The following is a 13381-nucleotide window of genomic DNA, read 5'->3' on the forward strand; positions in this document are numbered from 1 at the left end:
TTTTCATGCAGATGGTCTTAAAAGGGAGTTTAAGAATTATTATACTGTGAGCCATCTAGTCCTGTATTCTATCACTTACAGTGGCCAACATCAAAATCCTAAAATAATTAAATAACAGTATTTTGCTTCCCACACTGGTATTATCTTAAACATCTACATTTCTTCACTAGATTTGTATTTCTTTTGCAGAATCAAATAATCTGGAGCACTAAGTGTAAAGAAAAAAAGATCTTTTCAGTCATTAGAAAACATCACCTTCCGAATGTTCCCTTAGTATGTTATACACATACAACACTCCACACTTACAGTTAAAACTGCAAGGCCAAATGACCGCTTACCTTAAATCTGTCAACAGAAACAGATGCCTCAGATAGAGACTTCACTGAGAAAGGTGTTACTTTTAGAGCAAAAGTCATTGAATTAAAGACAGTGACCACTGTGAACGCCTGAAAATGAGACAAGAAAGAGAATCACATTTGGACCAATATATCAACAACTCCAACCTTCTAAGAGCTGAAATGTCACAGTAGCAACTCAAAGCCATAGAGAAGACCCGCAGTCCAAGAACAGCCAATTAAATATTCAACATATTCTTGAACAGCAGGAAGCAGGAGATCTACCCAACTCTTTCTCCAATGCTTTGTAACAGACCAAGACAGACACCTTCAGTGTTTGTAGCTCTACAGAAAGCAGCAGCTAGCAAATTCTGCACTAGCCTATTACTTGTGAAGATCCAGGTTCAAATCCTGCTGTAAGACACCTGTGCTGTTTGCATCCAAGCACATTGTAAAACAAAAGCATCCAGTAATCCCAATGCCCTACCTGAATAGCAAACAGCAGTGCTTGTTTACATTCAGCTCAAAGTCTGTTTTGGGGAAGGTCAGGACTGAAACAGCTTTTTGTTCAAAAATCTAAGTCTACATGTGCTGCTGCCACACCCATCAGATGTTCACCTCTGAGCAAGGCTACAGCCTGGCCACACAGGCACAGCCACAAGGCAAAGAAAATTATGAAGAGAAAAGGTTTAGCAGAAAAGCTACTGTAGCAATATTGTAAAGAATGTTTTTAACACTGCAGTAAGGTACCTGAGCTGCTGTAAGATCGTAGCCAAGGATCATATGGACAGAAAAGGTCACAACGCTGGCAATGACCACAACTATGGGAGCCACACCCACGGTGATGCTCTGGAAGTAGCCCGCACGCTCTAAGATTTTACGTTCTTCTTCACGAATTTCTAGAAATATAAATAGAGGCGCCACATTTGAAGTATGATTCAGCGGTACATACACAACAGACACTACCATAGCACTATAAACACTGAGCAAGAAAGGCCTAACTCTACGCTTTAGCATTTATCATGTTATATACCTTCTCATAAAGACCATAGTTACAGAGGAGCAAACTATAATGATCTGTAAATCTCCATCAGAATAAAGGCCTTTCTACTTTATTTAAAAATGGAGCAGCCAGCCACAACCATCATTATGCTAGAAGGTGAAACTTCAGAAGCAGGTCTGTCTGTCCAACCCACCATGCATAACAAATAGGAAGCCTGAAGGATGAAAGTTTTATTATGCTGCATGTACATCAACATCTATGGTACTAAGCTGGGAGGATGCACCAGGCTACTAAGCACTGCGGCATCTGCGCAAAAGGCAACATTTATAGATTGTGTGAACTCACTTTGAACATTCTGAGAAAATGGTTTGACCCAGGCATACATTTTAATGAACTTAATGTAATTAAGAACTTCATTCATCTTTTGCACACGCTCATCTGTTGTCGATACACATTTTCTTCTGAAATAAGCTGTAAGGCGTGATACAAACATCTGAAACAAAAGGCAACACCATGCAATATTAATGGCAACTCAGAAAGAGCAAGTACATTCAACTCCTCCTAATTACCAGAGAAAGCCAATTTCGAGTCTGAAAAAGAGATTGAGGGATGGTGCAAGGCAACTGTCGTTCTAACATAAAAGTCTGGCTGGAAACACTATTCATATCCTCCCACCCCAACTGCACTGAGCACTGGGCTCATGATAGCAAGTTTAAACAAAAATAAAATTTGTGACAATAAAGGCGTGTGCTTTTACCAACACTGAATAGTACCAGATTTGTTAAAGTTTCTGAAGCACAAAGACTACAAACACCATTAACCTAAAGACACACCAAGTTGACTCTTGTGGCAAGTGAACAGTACAACCTGTTTTAGCCAGCTTTTAACCTGGTCCCATAGGGCAAAAAAGTGAGCTGGACTTCGCACAGTCAGATCAATTTCTACCATATGCCAGTGCTATGAAGGTGGTAAAACAGTTTTAACATTTTTACTACACCAATCTAAAAAGAAATACTTGTACATGTGTTTCTAAGTATCTGCTACTCTTACATTTATATCCCATTCCTGGTCTGAAATTCAAAACCAACACACTACTTTAAGTTCTCAGCTCCTTGCCCTTCTTGATACTCCTGCAATCTGTTTCGGAGTCCCCATCAACAGAAAAGGGCTGCTGAAAAGAACTGGAAAAGATAAAACTCCACTCCTTGTTTCCCTCAAATACAATTCCCATTATTTTAATCCTCACTGTTGGCCAAATAAATTGGACCTTACAGTATTCGGCCCCCATGCTTTTTAAAGGTGTATGATGAATACAGCGCCAAATCTTCAGCAGCCTCACAGGGCATTTTAGAAGCAAGATTTTGGGTTGAACTAGCCTATTTCACAGCTCAGCAGAAGTAAAGGCAGGAGTAACTATTCAAGAACACCCTTCTCCCAGATGCAGTGCTTTTCAGTATCTTTTGTTAACATCAAGAGCAATGTGCTTATGCAACACTGAGCTCCTGTACACAAGCTCTAGGCCCTGTGTCTTTCCACCCTTGACCACAAACACCTGAGCATTCTGCAGTTTAATTCAGCTATGCATATTTATCTCAGTCAAATCTATCTGCTTCCCTATTTCCATTTGCTATTTTTATCATTTTAAGCTTGCTGTTTCCAAATTTCTGCTTCACACACCATCTTTAGAAACACCTTCAATAACTATCAGTGCCATAAACAGTCTAAATCTAGCACATTTCAACACCTTCTATTTGGAACTATACGTATGCCTGACCTAATAAAAATGAAGCAAATCTTAACTCTTTCCAACTCACCATTGCTGGGTAGAAAAGGATGAAAACTGCAGAGCCCAAGAAGCCCGTTGGACCCAGAATAATCACGTTATACACCATTCCTAAGATGGCCACAATAGGGCCCCCAGCCAACAAACTGCCAACAGCTGCAGCTTCAAACATCCTTTGACCATCATTGGAACACACATTTATGAGCTGAAAAATACATATAGAATATTAAATTTAAAGCACAGCTCCTTCTCAAAGAAATATATTGCATATCCCTTTCCACACTGTGATTTCCAAAATGATGCTGCGGCTTACCTCTCCAAGAGACTTCTCCTTGATGTTCTTCAGCTTAAGAATTTTCTTAAACGCCATTGTCAAGATAGCTCCACGCAGTCTAACCCCCGTGCGGTAATTCAAAGCCCATGTTAGCGCAAGAGACCAAGATCGCACTATTTCCGTCATAAAGATGCCAAAAACTAAAAACAAGCTGTACTGCAGGTTGGACTCACTCTGTTGGGTATACTCCAAAAGATGTTTCACAACGAACGCCTACAGGAAGAAATGCAAGCTCGCATGAACACCCCATCATCCCAGAAGACCATGCAACAACTTTATGTTAAGTTAGAAATAAGTAGGCTACTTTGCTTTTAAAAGAGCCGTTTGAAATAGAAAGCATCTTCTTTCTAGAAGTAAAAGGTGTCAATACAAGAAGTACTGTAACACAAAGCCCTGCTGAGAGCCAAGCACTGAGTCAAATTTAGTAAGTAAAGAGAGTTTAATTTGGAACCATATTCCTCGCAGCACGCTTCTAATCCTCCGTGTCTTCTAACTTAACATAAATCTGTCAGTTAGCTGAAAGCAATGCATTATCATATAGAAGAGTTTTAAAATATAGTCACTACTTAACACATCTGCGCACATTAAGAAACATTCCTTTACGTGACATTAAGACCTTTTTTATTTTACGTTTGGTTTGCTTCAAACGTGCTTATTTGATAAAAAGGAACAATGTACCTACAGTTGTAGAGGGGAAGAGTGAGAAGGACATTTGCAAAACATTCCTGGAAATAAACATCAGCAGTTTAATAGTAAAGAAAAAAACAAGCAGAAAGAACAAGGTACGCAATACCACAAATCATTGGGGACAGGGGAGGAAAAAAAAAAAAAAGAGACAAAAATGAACCATTTGATCCCTCCCCATACCCTCTTGCCCCAAAAACATAAACACTTTACCTCAGGAATCACATTTCAAACATCACCTGCAGAAAGAAGACAGCCCCAGAACCACCGGTTCCCACCTCCAGCTCTTTGTGGTCCAACGGCACAATGTAACATCATACAACTCACAATCACCAGCAATATTAAATACTATTGACTGCGAAACAACAGGCTTTTATTTGAAGTAAAGTGCCATCTTAAATGGTAACATCTCAAAAACACTGTACAACAGGTAGAGCATTGTGTAAACATACAATCTGCACGTACAGGATAATTATAAAGATCTAATAACTAACAGTCAGTCTTAGCCTCCAACAAACTAGGTTTGAAACTACACACAAAATTATAAAGATACAAAACCAGAACAGTATTTGTTCATGAAGTCCAAAAGAAGTCAAACTTGCAGGTGCCAACAGAGAAGGCTTCTGAGGCTGCACAAATTCTGAAATCTGGTTTAAAAAGTATCCTACAGTAAGGCTTCACAGACAGCAAAAGATTTCCTAGAGAGCTTTTCAACAAATGATGCTTTAAGATACTGGTGCTTTTGATATGCTAGTACAGAGCAGAGAATTACCTTTGCCCACAATAAAAAGCCACAAAAAAAAATCTGAGACCAAAGAAAATATTTGAGAAGCCTTTCACATAACAGTCCGTTGAAGTCCTCTTGGCTAAACCAGGTTTTGCAAATAAGAGTTCTGTATAGTTTGAAGAAAGAGGAAAAAAACAAAACCCCGCTACTTCAGCAAAGGTATTGATAGCTACAGCCCAGCACCAAGTAACAGAAAAAAAAAGGAGATCAAATTCATCTGTTCTGAGGAAAATAATTCTGCACATAGAACCAAGGAAACATGCTGTAAATAATTTTGCTCTTTCTTTTTCACAGGTGCGAATTAGAGCCAGATGTCCATGAGGTTTAGAATGGTCACTGAGAAAATTTACATACCGATCCCTGAACAAATGTGAGGAGCTCACATTCACAGATCTATTGCATTCCAACCTTCTCCTTACTTGGATTTAGTTTTACATCCATTGTTTGGACCACAACTGCATACAGTTGGTTTGCAGCTACTAAGGAGATTACTGACTTCTTTTTCCAGTATTCAATCCAACATATGCAACCGAGTCACTGAGCAACTGGGGTGAAAATCCCCCTTTTTCCTCACGAGCTGTAACTCAGCATGGTCGCAGACTGTAAGCATTTTCTCGCACACCACAGCATTGCTGAAAGTCTCCAAGAGAGGATGTATAAAGATAGCAGATGTTTCCTGGGGTCTCATTCCTCCCAAAACTTTTTAGTGCAAATTTTCAGCACTATTTTATAGATTCAGCATCTCCCGTGATGAAATAGAGACCAGCTACATTATACCCCCATTTTTTTTTCCCGGAAGAAAGAAAAGAGGAAACAGCAGATTAAAGAATTTGAAAAGGGAGGGGGGGGAAAAAAGTCACACAGAATTAACATTTGCATCTGGACACATACTATTTGAATTCAATCTAGTTTAATGACAAGAATCCACCATGAAGTTATTTACAAAAAAAAGTTACAGTACAAAAACTAAAACTCAAGCTAAGGGGGGAAAAGGAACTCCTGTGACTATTACCGTAGTAGTTGGTACTAGCTGCTCGGCTGTCTTAAGCATTCCCATTGAATAAACATTACCTTACCTTCGCTCTTGGCGTTGGCTCTGCTCAGCAGGACTGTCTCATTCTGACGCAGAAAACAGCCATCCTGAAAATTCTAAAGAACAGCTTCTGTCACTGGTCCCACTGCAGTGCCGGCATCCCTGCTGCAGCCAGTGTGCGACGGCACAGGGCAGGCTGCAACTGGAGCCAACTGGGAAATCGGGAAACTTACCTCCAACAGCTTACCACTCCCCCCTCCAATAACTGACCAAACTATCAAGCTGTACTCCACTAAGATAGCAAGTTTCCCCATCTCCCAAACAGGAAGAATAGCTCTGAACAGTTGCAATGGGTACATTGTTCAGACCTGGAGTTAAACTGATTATGTTTAGTAATCAAAAAACTTCTTTGCTCCTCAACCCAAACTTGAAAGTTTTGGTAGCTGATCAAATGGCCACAAATATTCCCTGGAGATAAAGAATATCTCACCTATACTAGTACATTCTGATGGTTATTACAATGCAGTCTGACACAAGCAGCTGTCTCACCAGGTTACAGGTTTGGATACTGTGCCAGATGCAGAATTTATTAAACTAAAAAAGAGGAAGACCCTTGAAGGATCTATCTGATATTTAAAAGGCACCCACACAGGAAGGCTACAACAACTCCTTTCCAGTTATAACCATCACAATGCTCATTAGTAAAGCCACAGCTGTTGGCTGGCATTTCAAGGTCATAGACAGTCAATTAAAACTTCTGATGTTTAATATAGTGTTTAACTCCATTGTTATAATTTCCACCAATACATGAGGTCAAGTCAAGCGCTGTTCCCGATCTCCCTTTTCACCTTCAGGTGACTGAAAGGGTGTGACAATACAGGAAAGCACTGATACTTTCAGGAGGAGACAGCATAGGCATATCTGAGGCATGCCATTTTTTAAAACAGGGAGGAGGGATGGTAAAGACTTATTTTTTCACACCAAATGATGGAACCAAAAGGGAATTGTTCCTTATTCAGAGAAATGAATAAGGTTGCCTGTAAATGGACAAGTGTCTATAGATAATTTAAAATTATCTAAACCAAGCATCAGTTGCAGCAGTAGCCCCGAGCCTAGTCAAGTTGGTTTGTTTTTCTCCTTCCCCTCCCACTCTCATTCAGCAGTTCAGCTGAGACAAATTGAGAAAAATCACACTACAGAAGTTAGGGGCAACCCTGCTGCAAGCTCTTTGCTAAAGATAAAAGCAGCTACGAAAGCCCTGTAGTGAAACAATGACAGAAGCTCTTCTTGGGGAAAGCTAGTGCTGTTAAAACCTTAATCATGATTTATTGTTAATTACCAAAGTATGTTCATATATTTTATAATACAAGCTACTATAAACTATTACCAAGAAAACAATACCACAGAAACATTTATTGTTATTCAAGTTACATGAAACAAGGCAAATTTTAATAAGGCTTAAAAAGCAGAACATCATTTTGATAAGACATTTAAAAGCAGGAAAACATTTTAAAAAGACATTTCACCTAACAGTGCACCCAAGTGTACTTACCCAAGAAATGAACCTTCAGCTTACCAGCACACTGAAACGTGTACTACTAGCAGTAATACTGCTCCTACTCCTCAAGGGAAATGTGTAGAGAATAAATTTAGTCAAAATTTCAACTGTAAATCTGCACAGCACGTGCAACAAACAGGTGACAAAAAATGGTGTGAATGTCAAGTCCCATATGTTGTTATCTTCATTACGACCCATAGCAACAAACACCAGCAGTTCCTAGAGGCAATAATTTTCTCTAACGCTTCTACATGAAACCTGTCTGACCATTCTCTGTAGGATCAGTAAAGGCTATACCCACAGACTTTGAGACCTGCTCGCATTAGTTTTTAATTAGTGCTCTAATAAAATGGTTTCGTTCCACTCCTTGAAGACTGTGCTATTAATGCCAATAATCTAAGATTAGCATTTTATCAGACTGAATTTTATTCCAAGATAAATTTACAGAATTGCAAAAAGAAAAGGAAAACAATTAAAAGATCTGGACATAAGAGTTTTATGCAAGACCACCACATACCAGTTAAGGAAGAACTTTAAACTATATTCAAAACCAAAGAGAAAAAACAAGTGTGCATTGCCTCCAAGATACCTAATCTCCCCCTCCCTTCTCCAAGAACTTGCCTCGGTATTCAGCAACTGATCCACCAGCTGAAGAAAACCTATCTTGGATTATGGAATCACTCTGGAATTTTGCCCCAAAATTTCTAGCTAGTCAAAACATTTAAGTGATTCTGCAATGAAACCTTAAGATTTTACAGTTGGCCATGAGATGAAGCCCTCTGGGGTTGTTAAAAAAAAGGATGGGTATTACTTACTGGTCCACTAAAACCCGCGAGCTGTGTGATCATCAGACACACGATGGAAATGATGAGCCTGGTACGGCAGAAAATCCACACAACCCTCCGGAGAGAAGCATCATCGGGCCCACTTTCTTTCAGTTCTTCCTGCCACAATCTCTCCAGCCTAATAAAAACAAAAGCTTCATGTTATAAATTTTTCACCATGAGAGACAGTACAATTTCATAGGTACTTCATGAAAATTCCAAGCACTTCCTAGCTCACAGCAACAAAAATTACTGGATAGCAAGAGAAATAAATACATGGTACATTTTGTGAAGTAGAGAGAAATATCTGCATCTTGAAATATCTATGTTGTGTTACTTCTACAGAAGCGAGGGATGAAAAACTCAATGCCTTTTGCTTCGCCTGGAGCGTCTTTGGCAATCTTAATACACTGACTTGACAGTCTTTCATTGCTGATCTGACAGAAGAGTTGTGGAGTCAAACCCTGAGAAAAGTTCTCATTAGCCATAAAAGGTTAGCCTGATCACAAGATTTGACCCATATTCAAATTACCTTGCTACTGTCAGTATGACTTTTCATTACTTTAGCACAAGATTTTTCAGTGCAGCCTTAAGAAACAACTTTGTTTTGATAAAAAAATAGTTTAAAGACATGCAAAATCAGAAAACAATTGCAAAACACTCCTGGAGACAGAATCCTCTAAGTCACTGAAGCTAGCAAAAGTATAGAAACCGTGCAGCAGGAAGAAGTGGTCTATGAAGGACAAAACTCACTATTCTGAGAAAGTTAGAACAAAATATCAGTGCTGCTTTTCTAGGGCAATACAACATCATTGCCTGTTAACTACTGCTTGGGATGAGTGGCTGGAAAGCTGCCCAGTGGAAAAGGACCTGGGGGTGCTTGTTGACAGCCGGCTGAACGTGAGCCAGCAGTGTGCCCAGGTGGCCAAGGCGGCCAACAGCATCCTGGCTTGTATTCAGAAATAGCGTGGCCAGCAGGAGCAGGGAGGTGATCATCCCCCTGTGCTCGGCACTGGTGAGGCCGCACCTCGAATGCTGTGTGCAGCTTTGGGCCCCTCACTGCAAGAAGGACATTGAGGTGCTGGAGCATGTCCAGAGAAGGGCAACGAAGCTGGTGAAGGGTCTGGAGAACAGGTCTGATGGGAAGCGGCTGAGGGAACTGGGGGTGTTTAGTCTGGAGCAGCAGAGGCTATGGGGAGATCTTATCGCTCTACAACTACCTGAAATCAGGAGGCTGTAGTGAGGTGGGGGTCGGTCTCTTCTCCCAAGTATCAAGTGATAGGACAAGAGGAAATGGCCTCAAGTTGTGCCAGGAGAGGTTTAGATTGGACATTAGGAAAAATTTCTTTACTGAAAGAGTGGTCAGACATCAGAACAGGCTGCCCAGGGAGGTGGTGGAGTCGACATCGCTGGAGGTGTTCAAAAACCATGTAGATGTAGTGTTTTGGGACATGGTTTAGTGGGTATGGTGGTGTTGGGTTGATGGTTGGATGTGAAGATCTTAGAGGTCTTTTACAACCTAATGATTCTATGACTAAAAAAGGAAACAAGAAAATAACAAGGAACAAAGTGTCTCTACCTTCTACAATTGACATCTGAAGACTCATGCCTTGATAAAGACCATACATCATCCATAAACAATTCCCCTTTCTTGTACGCTCTGTGTGCCAAAGGAGTGAGCCAGGAGAAGGTCATGCAGGAGAAAAGTCCAGCATTATCAACAGGGTGCTGGTGTCTAAAAGAAAAAAAAAAAATCACAAACGGAAAAGGAAACAGAATTGTAAAATCCCTGAGAAAAACAAAGCCTCCACTCATTGAAAGAACTCAGAGTACCAAACAGCCCATGCCAGTCATACTTGCTAAACAAATTCTGATGTTTTCAGTATCAGTCAGCAGACCTACAGCTGCAATCCTACTTTGTGACTGGTTTGACAAGCAAATGCTGTATCAGTTCTTTTGTAGCCTAAAGACTTACTTGGAAGTAGTCCGAATAGGTTTCAGCACATTCAGGCCATGGTGGTATTTGCCCTTGTGATGCTCTTCGTCCAGCATTCTCAGCTGGGAATGCACGGAGGTGTCCAGTGGCAGGCCCTCTGCCCGAGCAGCTGCTTCCAAGGCATCCTGGCATTCAATCTGCTTTTACAAGACAGACAGCAGAGTCAGAGTTCAAAACTATGTTTTAAGTCCAGGACTCCTGACTCCAGCAACTTCACACCTCTTTTTTCAGCATATTATTGCACAACAGCAACCACTATCATTTACACTTCTCAGAGGACAGGCTTCAGCCTGGCAGCAAAGACATGGAAGGCACACATTCTAGATCCGCATTACATTGCTGCATTTGTAAAACATAAATTAACACCAGTATTTTGCCTGTACATTCAAAGGATAAATGGACAGACCAGACTAATCTTGCATCCTGCCACAGGAAACACAATAGAGAAAAATTATAAAATCGAGTACCTATGACATTAGTTCAGGAAATCAATGACTAGCTTATGAATTTACACCCTCTTAGTGCAATTTAGATATTCTTATCACAGAAAATTCAAATTATTTTCAGAATACTACTGAAGTCCCTTCTTCAAAAATACCTTGGATTAGGTCAGAAAACGAATACGCATTAAGCAGAATTGTACTTTCTTTTATCACGTTTCCTGCTTTTTCTCTTTTTCCTTAAACTAAAGGGAACACAGATGACAATTTTCTCTGTTCCCAGCCACGCTTCTCAATGGCTCAGCAACTTTATTAACAACCACTTAAAAGGCAAGCCTTATCTCAGGGGAGTCTTTCCACAGCCCTAGTGAAAGGCAGACCTAAATGCTAATCTAAGAGGAGAAAGGAAACAGCAATAGTATGGAGCAGTCAAAATGTTGCAGAGTTCAAACAAACCTTTTGATCAGGAGCTAAAAAACTATCAGAGGAGATTAGCTTGCTATCTATACTCGCAGAGGGCTCACTACTGATTCTCCTAACTTAACAGACCATTTTTTACAGTGCCACGTTACCTGTTTGTATTCCCTTTTTTTTTTTTTTTGAAATAGAGTTACTTTTGGAAAAAAACTCAGTTCCAACGTAAAAATCTTCCTGGCTGTCTCAAACAGAGATGCTGTGTTTATCCTTGTTAGTTGCCTTAACAGAGCAATCTTATTCCTTTTAAAAGAGCAACAGTAAGTGCCTTTTAACCTCCTACAAGCACTGTATCTGCAAAGCACTAAATGCATATCAATAGCAAGCACTTGGTTCCTAACTTCACATCACAATTTTTGTCAGAAATGACACCATTCATCTGAGGCTTAGTCTGTACTACATTAACATACAAGCATGCAGCACATTAAGACACCTAGCTTCCCCCCATGTGAAAGACAAGAACAGGAAATTGATAAATAGCATAAATCTGTCCTTTATTTATCTAACCAAAGTACTTAAACAGTGCCTAAGCATATTGTCAACAATCCATCGGTCCTCATCTCAAAAATCTAAACCTAAAACTGTGATTACAAAAGAAGATAGCAAAGTAATATGAAAACAAAAGAGCATTACAACATTATGACACATGGAGTGACTCAAAAATATGCAACGCTTAAAATCTGAATTAAAAGACTTCTCACTCAATTTTACTAAATCACTGACTCACTAAGGGCAGTACTGCCTTACTAAATCTACCCAAATCAGCATTAATAAGGGACTTGCCAAAGACGTCTCAAAGGACTCAGCAGTAGGGAAAAGTTCTGCACCACTGCTTTTCTGGTTACAGAAGAGGAATTCATAGCTAGTTTGCTATGCTACCCTTGGCAAGAGCCCCAGGCGGATCTGCCCAAACACCCTATTGCTGATAACGTGCTTGTTTGTAAGTGATGCCCACAGGCTATTTGCAGAATCGTTGTTTTTCAGAGCACACAATAAGTGCCTGTAAGTTAAAAAAGTCTTCCAAAACAAAAAACACTATTTGACAGCAAAAAAAGTTTTTCAGCACTTACAAACAACAATATCTTTTTAATAAGAAAGCACAACTACAAGATACTGTATTTTTAGGCTGTGCAAAGATAACGTACTTAAACACTCTCACTGTGAAAAATAATTGAACTCTCCAGAGCTGCTCAACAGCATTCTCTCAGCAAAGGTGGAAAAGATGCACTGATAAGAGACTAAGGCACTGCCTTTGAAAGGCCTTTATAACTCCTTGCCTTATAAGCAAGTGTAAGCGCAAATCCCTACTTGAGAACATTGCTCATCTCCACCTTGGCAAGGTCATCAAAATCCCCACATACAACTATCAAGAAACAAACGCATCACACCACTGTACAATTAAGGTTCTAAGAAAGACCATACAGTTCTGCATCACATTAGAAAAATCTTCAAAGCATAAAGTTTATCAGGAAGAAACGAGCACTCCCAAGCAGTTCTGCAATGCATTTTAGAGCAAAAGACTAGAATACAAAAACTAGCAACAACCCCAGCACCGTTAATTTAGGTTTCTGAATCATTATTTTTCAGGTGTTCATCAACTGGCGGTATCCCAATTGCCTGCACGCATGTACAGCTTTCTTTGAAAATAAAACCTTGAAGAAGTCATTAGCAATGTGATACAACAGGCTCCAGCACTGGTCTTGAAAGAAATGTCTAATAAATCACGACTGCACTATCAAACAGAAATCAGACAGCAGTTTTTCTAATTCAGCCACTAATTAGTATATCAATACAAGCAATGAAGTAGGCGATACAATACAGCATTGACAACTCTAAAGAAACGCTCACAAAAAGAAAACAAGCCTAAATCAGGTATCACTAACTGGAGATAGAGGGAAATCATTCAGACATTTCTTGAAAAACAGCAGCTCACTAATCATCATCATCAAGAACAAAAGACAATGAAGAATTGTTACAAAGCAGGAAACATTACCATACCACTACGGTTTGTCTCCTTTTTGAACACCAGTCAGTCCCCTGTCACTTCAGTTCAAAAAGGGTATTTCTGCGAACAATGAGAATAGTAGGGATTGGATCAGCTTCCACACAAGCATAAATTTAAGACTTTTC

General features: G+C 39.8%; 1 protein-coding gene across 2 annotated transcripts in view; it reads right to left on the minus strand.

Moving 5' to 3' along the window:
* ABCC5 (ATP binding cassette subfamily C member 5) overlaps positions 1–13381 on the minus strand; it is a 56581-nt gene that overhangs the window by 28370 nt on the left and 14830 nt on the right. The window contains exons 3-10 of one of the 2 annotated variants that reach the window (XM_086468049.1): positions 10317–10477; positions 9921–10076; positions 8333–8480; positions 3435–3668; positions 3153–3326; positions 1684–1831; positions 1086–1234; positions 339–446 (exon numbers count right to left, since the gene is read on the minus strand). In XM_086468049.1, coding sequence (XP_086324175.1) covers positions 339–446; positions 1086–1234; positions 1684–1831; positions 3153–3326; positions 3435–3668; positions 8333–8480; positions 9921–10076; positions 10317–10477 — 1278 coding nt within the window. Of the gene's footprint in view, positions 1–338; positions 447–1085; positions 1235–1683; positions 1832–3152; positions 3327–3434; positions 3669–8332; positions 8481–9920; positions 10077–10316; positions 10478–13381 lie in introns of those variants that run through there. The other variant, XM_086468050.1, reaches the window with a different exon arrangement.

The sequence above is a fragment of the Leptosomus discolor genome, chromosome 7, assembly GCF_034619465.1.
Source record: "Leptosomus discolor isolate bLepDis1 chromosome 7, bLepDis1.hap2, whole genome shotgun sequence".
In the NCBI taxonomy this organism is placed as follows: Eukaryota; Metazoa; Chordata; class Aves; order Leptosomiformes; family Leptosomidae; genus Leptosomus; species Leptosomus discolor.